Source organism: Podarcis tiliguerta, assembly GCF_965153285.1.
Source record: "Podarcis tiliguerta genome assembly, chromosome: 7".
NCBI classification, from domain to species: domain Eukaryota; kingdom Metazoa; phylum Chordata; class Lepidosauria; order Squamata; family Lacertidae; genus Podarcis; species Podarcis tiliguerta.
In genome coordinates, this window is record NC_139540.1 from 31,761,545 (window position 1) to 31,776,415 (window position 14,871).

Here is a 14,871-nt window from a genome sequence, read left to right on the forward strand (position 1 = left end):
AAGATATAATCTAGAGAACAACAGTCAGCTGATACACAGTCAAAAATGAAAAGGAGGGCATGTTTTAAGGAAAGTAAGCTTTAATCCCCACAGTGCCTAGATCTCAAGCTACATAACAGGAAGGAAAAAATTTACCTTGGCTCTGAATGTTTCTGTCTTGTTCTGGCATGCTTGAGGTGACAGCAGGCTACTTCATTTTGTTAGCTGTTTTCCCTTCCTTACGCATTTGTCATAAGTATAATAGCTCTCCCGTATTCTCAGAATATATATATTAGTTCTTAGGCTGCAGTCCTAAACATGCTTACTTTGGGAGTAAGTCCTATTGAATACAACGGGACCAGCTTCTGAGTAAGCATGCATACAATTCTGCAGCTGTTTATTTATTTATTATTAAAAGCATTTCCAATGTATTGAGGGTGTTTTACAGACTTCTTCGTTCATTATATTTAATATTATTTAATAAAATTTATATACCACTTGATTGTAGAAAGAAACCTCAAAGTGGTTTATAGAAAAATAAAATTATCATTAAAAAAACACACACCATAATTTAAAACATACAGAAAGTGAAAACCCACAAGATTCCAAACAACATGTTTGCGATTCACAAAATACACTTGGAACTTTGTAGGGAGAATATAGTTGGGGGAGCTTTGTGAAGCAGACAACTGGCATTGAGGAAACTGTTAAGTGTCACCTAACACCATTTTCCTGCTGCACATTACCATCTGCCAAAGTTACCCGGGGGGGGGGGGGGCATGTAGCTGAATGTTATGTGCAGTTCTATGTAGATTTGCATGTAACTTCCAGTTTGCTCTGCAGAAGATTTTACTATTAATAAGTATTTATATAGTGTCATCAGTGTATATGGCAGTTTACCACATAGAAGAGGGCAGGTCCCTGCCCTAAGGATCTTACAATCTAAACTACAACACACTGGAAACATCAGAGGAAGGGAAAGCAGTGAGTGGTAAGGCAGCTTTGCTGTGTGTCGTTTTTGTAAGTTAAAACAAATTATTTTCCATTTAAAACACGTTTTGACATCTGCTGTGAGGTCTATCCATGGCAACTTTTTAATCAATTAAAAGGTTTTTAATTGGTTTACCTAACTGATAAATTGACTAAAAGTTGTAGCTAAATGTTAATACTGGCTTTTTTAAATATAATTTACATACAGTGCTTGCAAGTTGTTTGGTGTGTGAATTTGACTTGCAATGAGGACTTAATGTTCCCATAACTTTTTCCCTAGATATCACTGCCCTGTGCCTAAGATTTTCTATGTCCAGTTGACTGTGGGTGACCACGAATTTTTTGGTGAAGGGAAGACTCGCCAAGCTGCTAGACACAATGCTGCCATGAAGGCTCTTCAGGCTCTTCAGAACGAGCCAATCCCCCCAAAATTACCTCAGGTTAGTGATTCACGCCTTCGCTTCTTAAAGCCATAGTAAGCAAGATCTCCTTAAGTTGGTGCTCTAATTTGGAAGAACTTGTGGGAAGAATAGACATGTTTGTTTTTTCCTTGGTCAACCTTTTTATATCAGTTCTATTTAACTTGCAGTAACTGAGGCCATCAGCACATTTTGCTTCTTAAAAAGTAAAAAAGAACCATCCTAATTAGGGATGGTGTGGGATCTCAGCTGGGGAGAGCTTGAAATGAATAACCTTCTGCTCCTTGAAAAGTTTTACTGCATTTCAGTTATGGCCCAGTCCCCTTTGTGCTGAATCAAACTAGAAAAAGAGGTTTTCAGCCTGCCTCTCCCACTTCCCTATCAGCCCCCCCCCCCCCAACACATCCTCCAAGCCCCTCAACCTTGCTAAAAGCATTACATCAGGGACAAAAGGTTCATCGAAATGAGAGAGATCAGACCAGGCCTTATTAGGATATCATACATGAAGCATAGTTTCCTGTTGGAGATCACTGCACTTCAACATCATTAGTATTATCACAGTGACTCGAGTGCTTGGGTTGAACTCTATACACTCTTACAGCTTGATTTCTGCCTATAATACCCTCCATTTGCTGCCCCTGCATCATATGCTGCACCATTCTTAGGGGCTTCCCAATCATGTAGAAGCAGATTGGGTGATAGGGATGCCGAGGAAATCCTTTTCCACAATGGAATTAAAATCCAGCCTGTTGACTCTCTCGTTAGGGTGAGAGATGGAATTCTCCATGTAGCTCTATTACTGTTGATGTTCTTATCTCTAGAAAGGTGCTTTATTTAGAGTAGTTAGGACGTATTCCAAATGGTTGTGAGTCATTGTTATGGAAGACATTGCATTGCTTAAGATTGTGTGACTCTTTTTCTTGTTATGGTCTAAAGCAGCCATGGCCAAGGTGGTGCCTTGCTGGCTGGGACTGGTGGTGGGAGTTGTATTTCAAAACATCTGGAGGCACCAGTTTGGGCAAGGCTGCTCTGTCATGCAGTAGACCAGAAAACTAATCACTCAGGAAAGTTAAAAAAGAAAAGACCCCAAGTCCCTTGGGAAAAAATGCCAAATATTTGAGAGAACGGGAGTGTAGGTTGTATCTTATCACCAGTAATACATATGTATTATCCAGTTGAGTGCTGTGAGAGTCACACCTGACAGTCAACCCTGAAAACGATGAACCATCAATTGCAATTCATATGCAGGGAAAATATCAGCTTTGATCACCCTGGAGGAAAGATCTCTAATTCTACACTTACATTCCCTGCAACCAAAGGGTTGCAGAAGTGCCCTTATTTGTCTCTCTCAAAATAAAATAAAATAAAAATCATACATACTTAGTTCTAGTTTAGCTAGACCTGACTCCTTACCCTGAGGAATTGCCCCCCCCCCAAAAAAAATAACTCCACATTTTCCAAATGATGACATTTTGATATGAAATCTTGTGCATGTGAATGAGATCACAAAGTCATTTTGACTGAGCTTCTGAACAGCTGTCAGATGGTTTTAGGCTTTCAGTCTATTAGTCCCTTGGTATATCATTAGTTTGCTCAGTCTTGCAGTTGTAAGAGTCAACGCTTTCATTATTCAACAAAATGCAAAAAAAAATATTATGTAAAAGTAAATGAATATATAAAAGCTGGTTGAAATCTAAATTGCAGATTGAAAGGTCTGGAAAGATAGAATAGGTAAATCTAAAGCACAACTAGAATTCACCTAATTGAGGCACAGGTTGCCCAGTTAAAACTGCAGAGCAGAGTAAAACAGATCAAGACCATGGCATGAGGGCAGAATGGCATACCACCGGCACCCCCACCTGCTGCCGTGCCATATTCCCAATTTAATTTCCCCATGAGTTGCTCCATAGAAGTAAACATAGAGATGCTTTATCATGGGGAAAACAGATTCAGTAGAGGGGCAGGTGATTTAAAATGGGGATGGCACAGGCAAAGGGATTAACCCTTTCCTTCCCCAGCACTGGTTGGCCCTGATTGGCCATGGGCAGTTTGAAAGGTAGAAAGCACTGAGTGATCACTCTTAGTCAGAAGATACAGAGGATGTGTTTTCAACAACACCACTCCTTTATAGATTAAATGCTAAAAATCTATATAGAGCAATTGTATTTAAGCACTGGGTATATATGGCATAATCCTACAAAGGGTAGCTGTGACTAAAAATCTTAGGCATGCTTACTAGGTAATCAGACCCTAGAAGACCCTAAGCCCTGGAATTTGGTTACTAACTAGCATGTAGAAAATCAGGTTGCATTCATAGGCTTAGGACAACAGGAATTTAAATCCCATAGATTTCAATCTGACTTAGTTAAGACCAAAACCTGCTGCATTACATCCTTGGAGATTTTCCTTTGATTGTTTTCGAAGTGTCAGACATGTAGAAATAAGCTAATGTACCTGAAAGAAGCAGTGGTATAAGGCAAACTATGCATTGTATCACACAATATAATATTTTGGGATGAGGGGAACGTTCTACTTTCATTCTCTAGCATTTCACACTGCCATTTTTCTAAAAGACTCTCTGACAGTAGAGCTAAATGGTCTGTGTGAAATACCTTGAGGGGGCACTGACAGAGAAGACAGCAGTGGGCTGCATAAATCTAAAGAAGTGATTCTTTTTGTTACCACTGCTGATCTCAGCACAAAGGGTTGTCCATGACTCCTGCTCATATAATAACGCTTACTATTTGCATATTTCAGATATTCAAAATGTCACAAATATTCTCTCAATAGTTCTTATAACATTTCTGAAATCCAGAATTATTATCCCCACAGGGCCTTGGGACTACCACCGTTGTTGCTCCATTTCTAGACATAGAATCATAGAATTGTATGAAAGGGTCCCGGAGGGTCATCTAGTCCAACCTCATGTGATGCAGGAATTGCAACTAGATCATACATGACAGATGTCAATCCAATCTCTGCTTAAAAACCTCCAAGGAAGGAGAGTCTACCACCTCTCATGGGAGTCTGTTCCACTGTTGAACAGCTCTTACTATCAGAAAATATTTCCTGATGTTTAGTTGTAATCTCCTTTCTTGCAACTTGAATGCATTGGTTTGGGTCTAGAGCAGGAGAAAACAAGCTTGCCCAACTTCCTTGTGACAGCCCTTTAGCTATCATACCTCCTCTTTCCCAGGCTAAACATACCCAGTTCCCTCAACCATTCCTCATAAGGCTTGGTTTCCAGACCCTTAATCATCATGGCTGCCCTCCTCTGCACATGCCTTTACACATATTTACACATAGATACAACCTGAGCTTACACTGGAGGGGCTCACTGCATTAACACTCCAAAAGGTCTTGTTCCTCCATTGGTCACAGCCTTGGACTCCAGCAGAAATCGAGCATGGCTCTCCTTCAGTTTTGTAGCTGGTCAGAGTAGTCACAAAACTTCTCAGCAAGAAACAGGGCAGCTGAGGTGGTAGACTGTGTGCACTGTAGAGCGGCAGATAGATGAAAAGTCTCCCTACGTGCTGTGGCATGTTAGGCACAAGCTATGTACAAACAAGAGCCTTCTAAACATTGGACAACGTTGGACACGCAGAGTCTTTTAAGGCACTGGATGTTGAGACTTTATGGGGTTGAATCTTCATTGTGTCAGTCTGAGGAAAGCACAACGCAAACAGCAGTGAGGAAAACGAGGAGTCCATGGGAACATGAACCTGCATTCATGAAAGAACTGCTGTACGGCTGCCAAATCATTCCTGCCAAGCAGCCAAAGTGAGGCCTGAGAAGGGAGTACATAGCCAAGAGCTTTACTACTGTGATGAGACTCACACGTAAACCATGGATCTTTCGGAACCACCAGTCATCCATCCATCCCCTTTCCTTTATTGCTTTTTCTTGGTGGTAAGGAAGCTTATGTGAAAGAGTCTCAAGGGTTATTGCTGCTCAGTGCCAATAACTATAAATAATGCAGGAGAGTACTTGTGTCCCTGTTTAGCCTCTGTCTGCTTTTATAATGTAATAATTTGAAGGTAAAGGAATACATTGGCTCACCAGTTAAGCTTTTGTCTGACCATTGAGTAAAGTGCAGCTGATGGCTCATAGATCAACATTTGCTTTGCTTCCTGCTGTGGAAGCCTTATGCAGACACACAACCTAACCATTGTTGATTTTTCTGAATTCTAGATTAAGGATTATGGATGAATTCCTAGACTATTTAAAGTACTGTCCACAAATTAGGAAGCATACCCATGGTTTGAAGTGAGTTTTCAGACCATGATTGGTGTTAACCATGGCTATGTTTTATGGCTGCGCTGGCCAAACTGGTTAAAGGCAGTTTGCACTCCCACTATATCTCTCCCCGTGTAGACAGGCTGACAATGTTTATCTGTACAGTGGTACCTCGGTTACATACGTTTCAGGTTACATACACTTCAGGTTACAGAAATAGTGCTTCAGGTTAAGAACTTTGCATCAGGATGAGAACAGAAATCGTGCTCTGGCGGCGCAGCAGCAGCAGAAGGAGACCCCATTAGCTAAAGTGGCGCTTCGAGTTAAGAACAGTTTCAGGTTAAGAATGGACCTCCGGAACGAATTAAATACTTAACCCGAGGTACCACTGTACTGGTCACAGACTAAATCTGTGTTCTTGCCTTCCAACAGCATACTCTTTACAGAAATTAGTGACTGAGCCTTCAGCCTGTTGTTTGGGTTGGACTTTTGTGAACAAGCAACACATCCACACAAGAATTTAAAAATAACTCCATGCCCTGAAAAAACAGGACCACTTTTCTTTTTTTTACCCAGGATCAAGCCGCCTCTGCTTGATCGAAGTGGCTGCAAATGTACTTGTTTGCATGCACATTTTAGTGAATAAGCTTCAGGGTCTTGTTTTGCTTTAATCAAAATTTCTTATTTTGCTTGACCAGAATGGAGAGCCAGGTAACGAAATGGAAGACGAAAAAGATGCAAACAAGTCAGAAATCAGTGTAGTATTTGAAATTGCACTGAAGCGCAGCATGCCTGTCAGTTTTGAGGTAAGTTTGACATTGTATTCTGCTGGATATATAATATCTGGGAACGGGGGAGAGGGAGAAATTCCTTTGCCCTCCCTACAGGCACTTTGTCAAATACAGTGCTACTAGATACATGTTTACTGAACATGCATTCAAAAGAGAAAAATAATGGGTTGGAGCAATACTTGCCCTGACCAGAGTATTTTCACTAGAACCCCTCCCCCCTCCAGCTTCCTATGCCTTCCCTGAAAAAATATACTCTGGAGGGTAGAAGAACGTTTTGGGCAGGGGGGGTTCTGAGAGTTGCAGAGGGATAGAGCCCTTCTGTTCTCATATCCAACCCAAATGGCAAGTAATTTCTATTAATATTAAATTAAATATAATTACCACATTCTATCCCCCCCGAAGCTTCTATTTGCTCCATTTTAGAGAGTCCTTACCGTTAGTTTTTTGTTTCTACTTTTCCTCCTGCAGCACATACACCACTGAGCAGTCAAAATGTGCTTTGAACTCCTTTTGGTTTAAATCCTTATTTACAAACAGTCTGTTTGTTTCCTTTTGTGTGGGGATAGCGATATGTTTTTGCCTGGTGCACCATGCTTCATTGATGAACTACAGTATATATATTTTATAGTTACTATTTCTTATTTAAGTAACATTTTCCTAGACATTTCTGTTTTTATACCTACAACAACTGTTTGAGGTGGGCATTGGCTGAGGGTTCCATATCCAACTGCAGCACTCTGTTTAATAACGGAGCACCCTGACTAAAATGCTGATTAAATTGGCTCATTCGTTAGAGAGTGAAGGGTGGACGTGAAGGAGCTGGGCCAAATATACAGATACCTGCTTATTTTATCTTCCTAAGCAATAATCACATCCAATCTTTACCTCTCAACCTTCAGTAGAGAGCTCTGCTGCCCTGGTCCTGAAGGCCTATGGCAGTAAGGTAGTGCTCCTGCCATGTGGTTCCCAAGAGGCTCTGGGTGTTTGGCCCTTGGTTCAATTGAGAATAATGTTTCACATTGTCTAGCAGACAAGGAACAGGTATTCTATGAGTGTTTGTTAAAAGTTACTTTTGCCAAGATGTGTATCCAACTAATTGGTTCCATCAGCCTAAGGATCCAGAGTTGGAGAAACCCTAGAACAGATGCAACAGATACTACATGCAACCAACTTAAGTCTGCATCTAGCCCGTTGATCTCCATAGGACCTACTCCCAAGTAAGCCTTGGCATGCCTCTCAGTATCTAACATATTCGTTCCATCTGAGCAAGTATTTCTGCTTGTGCAATGGAACTTTCCCCCTTCTCCTCCCACCATGAGGGTAGAAGTCTGTTTGATCCCCACTAACTGAAGATGGAACAGCCTGGCATTCCTACCTATTCCCTTCATATCCCTTCTCTAGGACATGAGTTACTGCTGCTCTCCTGGGCTCCTACTCTGTCCTTAAGAACACCAGATAAAGCTTTATAAGAGGCTTCCTTGAATATTTTGCTGTCTGCAACATTAGATGGTCTCAAGTTGTACCCTCTCTTTTGCATCAGCCTCCTGCAAATTCATGACAAAATTTAGTTGATAACTCAAAGCAGTCACCTCTGAGGTAAAAATCTTGCAAAGAAAAGGTAGCATAATCACTGTCAGAATTTAGGTTTAACCCAGACCCTATATTTGGAAACAATGCAGTGACTCATCATTTTGTAATAGGCCACAGGATTTGGTGTTTGTAATAGGATTTTAATTTAGGAACTGCCGGTATTATTTTGTACCAGGCATGCATTAAAGCTTTCAGATGTCTTTGTTCACATGATAGTTGCAAAGCAGCCCTCGTTCTCTTTGGGTTACAAAAACCACAGACAACATTATATCATTGCTCTTATGTAAGCCAGCAAACAGTTAAAGATATTTTGTGCTTCGTGTAAACAACTTTTTAAGACTTGCACAATATCTGGAGAATGGGTGGGGTGTGCAATGTAACTAGGAGCCAAGTTCTGCCCTCTGATGTCAGCAGCACTGCCTGAGGGCAAAATCTTGCCCTAAATATTTAGCCCAGAGGGATTACAGTGTTGCCTAATCCCATTCACTGTGCTTGATGAAGTGGAGTTAGGGTTTGTTATCTAACATCTTTTAGAAACATTGTAAAACACTTTAATGAGAGATGTGGTATTGGAATAAAACACTTAAAGATCAAAGTTTTACCCTAGTCATATTCTCCAGCTGCCTATTGATGCTGTTCTTCTAAGAACATAAAAGGAGCCCTGCTGGATCAGACTAAAGGTTCAACTAGTCCAGCATCCTGTTTCTCACAGTGGCCAACCACTTGCAGGGCCTGAAGGCAACTCTCCGGCAACTGGTATTCACCACAAAGAAGAAGAAAATAGATTCAATTTATTACTCCACCCTTCCTCCTGAAAGATCCGGGGGGGGGGGGGGCTGCCTCCGTTTATGGAGGCAGATTATAGCCAGCATGACTAATAACCCTCAGCAGATCTATCCTCCAATAACTTGCCTAATCTCTTTTTTAAAGTTGTCAGAGCTGGTGGCCACATACTTGAGTTGCCATTCTTGCTGTTTCCAGCTCTCCAGTTAGTCCTCATCCATGTGCCACACAGAGACACACAAGGGGGGGGGGAACCAGGAGCATACTTCACAGGTGCTTCAGTAACACAAGGCTCAACTTAAAGAGGAAGGTACCGTGCGCAAGAGATACCAAGAAACACAGTGTGCGCGCACCACAGCTGCTGCTTTGGAATGCGCCACATGCACTCATTTTGCAGGTTTGTATAGGTCTTGAGTCATGACCTCAACGCTCACCCTACTCATTGGCTTGGTAACTGTACGAGCATCATGGTGGAGCCCCTGAAGGAGAAGCAGCATTTACCACCAGAGCGGGCACTGTGGAGGGCCATTCCTTTTCGGTGCAAAACAAAACACATGGGACATATGTGCTCTAGTGCCAGAGTGAGACCTCACATTTGTCAAGGAAAATAAAATTTTAAAATAAGGAAGCATTGTGGAAATGACAGCTGAGTGGTGTGAAGAAACGGAGCATCTTGTACAATGTTTTTTTTTAGGGAGAAGCAAGCATTCATGTGACATGTTTACATATCCTTTTGTCATATCCAAAAACAATCTCTTTCTTTCTCTCTCTCTCTCTCTCTCTCTATATATATATATATTTAAAAAACCTATTTAGAATAGCACTTGGCCAGATGGGGAAGGTGGTGCGGTGTGGGGTGGGGGAGTGTGTTACTTGTCACCACTTATGTAATAAGCATTGTCCAGTAGTTCCCCATGGCAAGAGCACAGCAGGGGATGCACATAGTCAGTGGTGCTGGAATGCTTACGAATAAAGCCTTAGTAGCCGTTTCTGGCGGACAACTACATTCAAAGTTCCATTTATCATTGTGAAATGCTGGTAATGTCGACAGATTCCTCACATTTCAACTTACAGCAGAAGCTTTATTTTACAACTAAATTTAATATTTCCAATGACTGTACTGTGTATATATTCACTTATGCTGTGGCATTGTTACTGCAGCATTCCCTTACCAATTGTGATATTTTGTCATTTATATAGGGGCCTAACACGGTGTGCTACATATCCAGTGGAACAACTCATTCTCTTTACAATGGAGTCTGGAGTAGGGCCTAAAAGCCAGTAAAGTGAGCATACTTAGCTTCTCCTACCGTTTTTCTGTTAGGCACCACGAGGGATGTTTCCCTCTAGACTGAAAATTCTGAGACCAACGTTGCAATTCATACATGCACGCATCTTTGCTGTGAACAGTGGCCACCACCTTTCCTTTTCTGTACAAAGCAACTAGTCAAAATCTAGTTTAATTTTTGATATAGTTTATTTATTTTTTAAATTTCCTATAGATGGAGTTAGCTGTTGTCAGTGATATGAGCACCCACCCATTTCTGGAAATAGATAGTCAAAGTACTTCCCTTTTGTTTGGCTTGTGGCCATTATAAGGAGCGGGGGACAGACAGCCATGCACAGCCAGAGGTTACTCGAGTTCTCCATTGCAGCTTTTGCTGAAGAGGCAAGTCACATTTTGTACTGCAATAAGTGATATCTCTTCAGCAGCAAGAGTGGCTTCCTGTGCCATGCACATACTTGTTCCACATATGCATATGGTGTCATGCAGCAGGATTTGTTCTTTGAATGGTTTTGCAAAAGCAAGGCAAAAATCTCAACATTACCACAATATGTAGATAATACTCAGGGTAGTACTACACATTACCTTGGAAAGCTCATGTTTGCTAATATGAGCGAAGAGGCATTTATAGGGGAGAATCAGTGGAAAGCCCACTGAGTATTTTTATTCTTCGCTGGTCTTTTATAACCATTTCAGAGTCTTTAAAAATGGCCAGGCATGGGTGCTGGACACGCATTGGTTCACCATCAAAAGACTAGTCTCTGAATCCACTCTGTGGTCCTCATAGCTCCCCTCACAACATATCTTTGAACAAATTGTTTTACAATTATAAGTCGCTTTGAGGCAGTTTGTGTAGTAAGCAATAGATGAATGCAATAAATAATAACAACTCACATGTCCCAACTCATTTTATTCCATTGAACATACTGACTCTTAGAACTTTGCTTTTATGTTGTCTCTGTTTCACACTCTCTTAGCTGTACGTTGTCTTTCCAAAGCAAGCAAACGGTCTGAGGTGATGGTATAAGTAGTAGGTGATAATTTTTTCGGCAACATTTGCATATAACGTCCATGTATTGAAAGCACTTCACATGAACAATCTAGTTGTAATCCACACAACAGCCCTGTACATTATGTCAGCAATATTATCCTCACCATCCCCCACCATATTGCAGACTGAGTCCTAATGCCACCTAGAGAATTCACTGGAAGAGGCAAAGTTTGAACCCGGGACTTCCTGATTCACAGTTCAATCTCTTCATCTTTATGTTGCACTGTCTCTCTCAGTAGAAGTCAGTGGGATTTACTGCCGAATAAGCTTATTACGATCAGGTTTTTATGCAGATTGGATTCTTATAAAAAGTTATAATCTAAGAAAGGTGTTGTTTGGTTGGAATGAAAATCTACAGGGGGTAAAATTTTACTCTCTGACATAATATGCATTATCAAGCCTTCTTTAATACACCTGGTTGTTAATCTTCCTATTCCTGCTCACCGTATTTCCATACAAATAGTTATAATAAGGACAAATTTAGGTAATAGAAATGAATCCTATAATAATTTCATTTGCATATCCTGTCTTGGCTGATAGGTAATAAAGGAAAGTGGACCACCGCATATGAAGAGTTTTGTTACCCAAGTGTCAGTGGGAGAATTCTCTGCAGAAGGTGAAGGAAACAGCAAGAAACTGTCAAAGAAGCGAGCCGCAATAGCTGTCCTGCAAGAACTACGGAAACTTCCCCCTCTTCCTGTGATCGAAAAGCCAAAGCTTCATTTTAAAAAACGCCCCAGAACAATGTTAAAGGTAATGATGCATTCGAATAGTAGAAGTTGCCAAACTTAGTGCTTTCATTTGCCTTTTATGGTTTGCAACGTATGTAGTGCAATTTTTGTTTTGCTCAGGAAGATACACCTGTGGCTTTTTTAAAGTTGAGGATTACTTTTAGTCACTTCCACAGAACATTGCATATGGTTTGCATATGCATCTCATTCTGGATCCGACTTCTGCTCACACATACAGTTCTGGAACTCCATGGGTAGAGAGCAGTAGTACAGGGGAGGAAAACGTCTGGGGGAAAGCATGTGACAAGTGAAAGTTAAGCACCCCATTCCATTCTGCCCCTTCTCCATTACAAACAGCCCTTTGAAAGGCTGCCATGTATCTTACAGTTGGGTCCAGGAAACAGCTATTTCTATACTAGAATATTTTGCCTTAAATTGCAAATAGTACTAATGCCAAAAACATAATACTATAAGATACAATAGGATATGTTATGCTATAAACCCAGACATCATTACTGGGTTTTTAAACATTTGCTTTTCATTTAAGACAAACCTAATTATTTCAAATAAATGAAGTGACCTTTTGGTAAGCTAATCATTTGCCTTTCCCCCATTTTATTCACTTTAAATAAAGATAAAGGACAGAACAGAGCTTTGTATTTCAAAAGTTAGGTAGCTGTTGTTAATAGGTTTGCTCACTATAACACACTGATGCTTCTAGCTCTGTTCCTTCCCAAGTGTGTTTGTGCCACCAGACAGCAGTCCTCGTATAAAATCTATTCATCATTTGTTTTTGCTGCCTTTATGATACACATTTGATGAGTAGCTTTGTTTGTGCTATTTTTGCCTTTATCGTGTTTTTTAAAAGATGTTCCAGTGCTGAGACAAAGTAGTCCAGCTGCATCCAGTTAGATTGTTATGGGCTCATAAAGTTTATAGACAAAGCTGAGCAATACTCCTTGGATCATAGCAAGAGCAAAATGCTCGTTGCAGCCTTGTCATCTGCCCGATACTGCTGCACCAATCTGTCTATGAAAACAGCACTTGAAAAGCTAATTTGGCGGGCTGGACCAGATGCTCGGTGGCAGGCCCAGACCCTTGGAACCAAGGTCACCTGTGAACAGCTGCAGAGTGGTAGTGGGGCAGGGTTCAGTTTTCAGTAAATTGACAGGTGGAAGAGGTGCTTAATTGTTCTCCTGCCAGCTGCTCCCCTCCCCCAAGAATGCCTTACACCCTATTGCCTTATTATTTATAAATTTCAGCTATAAATTCCTTCCCACAAGGAACCCCGAAGCAATTTACACTATAACATATATAAAGCAGATACACACACACACACACTTAAAACAATTGCATGTATAAGAAGGGTTTTAAAAAAACGATTATAAACACAAAATCAGTTTGAAACTGCACATACATGAAATCAGTTCAAATCCAAGACAGATGCCAGCTTGGATAACATTTTTTGAAGGTTTGTGGACAAGGGAACATCTTTAGCAGGCACCAAAAAGACTATGGAAAAGGTGCCAAAGTGCTAGCATCTTGGCCCAAGGGCTACTACTATGCTTTTAAACAACTGGGGGTGGAGCCTTAAAAGTGCATTCAGGACCTGGAATGAGATATTAGTCATTGTTTGGATCTAGGATTCTGTAAGAACAAATTCCTTGAACCCAGTGATCTGTCCATGGTCCTGTAAGGCTTTGATCTGACTCTTGCTCCTGAACTTCAGACCTATATTGGCTGCCTGCTAACCTACTGGTGTCATCTGCCTGCACTCCTCCTTGATCCTGGTTCTCACTATCTTCTCAGAGGTTTCCTTGGCTACTTAGCAGCAGGACAGTCTCAGCCTAGGAGACGCCTGCACATTGCTGAGCAGTGAGCCAGACAGGCCCAGAGGAGAAGCCCGCTACCTTGACACAGCCTTCATCTGCTTGGGGGGAGGATCCAGAGTGAGAGGCTAGAAGAGGAGGGGAGCAGTGGTCAGTTCCAGCAACATCGCCAGCTGAATAAGTTGAGCCTGAGTAACTCTGCTTTGTTGTTACTTTCTGTAAATAAAAGCTAATTGCATTTCGTGCTTCACCTTCTTCCTGCCCTGTGGATGACCTGTGTGTGCTGACAGCACCTTGAAATAGGGAGAGGTCTTTCGTGTTACCTAGAACTTGATTTTTTTAATTATAATTTTATTAAGATACCAGGGATTGAACCTCAGACGTTCAGCACGCAAAGCATGTGCCCTCCCTAAAAGGAGAAAAGACTCATGGAACTACAGCGGAACAATACATGTTTGTGTACTAAATGATTGGGGGGGGGCAGAAATCCAGGTGATCTTGAGTCAAATTATCTTTGATATATATTGATGAAATTTGTCAAAGTTAGCTCCTTCACATAGTCTTGGAATCTAAGACTTTGCGTCTGAAAGAGGTGTAAACTTTTCTGTTCAGGGTTTTTACGTTAGTTAACCAAAGATTGCTCTTAGCAGTGAATCCAAAGAATCAAATTTCCATGGATTGAAAGCTGGTTTTCTTTGCTCACACTTTAAAATAATCACTACTTAGAAGTTGTGTGATATAACTCTTTGATTCTCAGGAACTCACTGCAGATCCAGGTCCTAGTTGCCTTATAATTATAATGTCCATAAGTACTTGCTGAATGGTAACCAACCCATCCATCAAAACTGTTTTTTCTGTTATAGGATACTAGTGTGCTTTCTAGTGGTGTAATGAAGCTTCTTTCTTAACCTCCTAAATTCCTGTGAGCTCAAGTTTCTTAAATGGAGTGTTTATTCATGGTGGCAGTGGATTTATTGCTTCTTCTAGGATTCATGAGCTTCAGTCTAGAGGGGCTGGTCCTGATTTGTGTATTCATCCGAAATTCCTCCTGAAAGCGGGGAAAGGGCTAGAGTTAGACTTATCTGCATTAAATCTGATCAAACTCAGGTGTTGTACAAGTCAGCCATATGCCATCCCCTATATAATTTGTGAAACATTACCACTTCGGCTCAGCATCATAAAAACGA

General features: G+C 41.0%; 1 protein-coding gene across 5 annotated transcripts in view; it reads left to right on the plus strand.

The window, feature by feature from the left end:
- Positions 1-14,871, plus strand: part of STAU2 (staufen double-stranded RNA binding protein 2) — a 141,977-nt gene that overhangs the window by 24,554 nt on the left and 102,552 nt on the right. For all 5 annotated transcript variants that reach the window (XM_083451083.1, XM_083451084.1, XM_083451085.1 and 2 more), the window contains exons 6-8: positions 1,250-1,409; positions 6,323-6,430; positions 11,665-11,877. In XM_083451083.1, the coding sequence (XP_083307209.1) occupies positions 1,250-1,409; positions 6,323-6,430; positions 11,665-11,877 (481 nt within the window). The remainder of the gene's footprint in view (positions 1-1,249; positions 1,410-6,322; positions 6,431-11,664; positions 11,878-14,871) is intronic.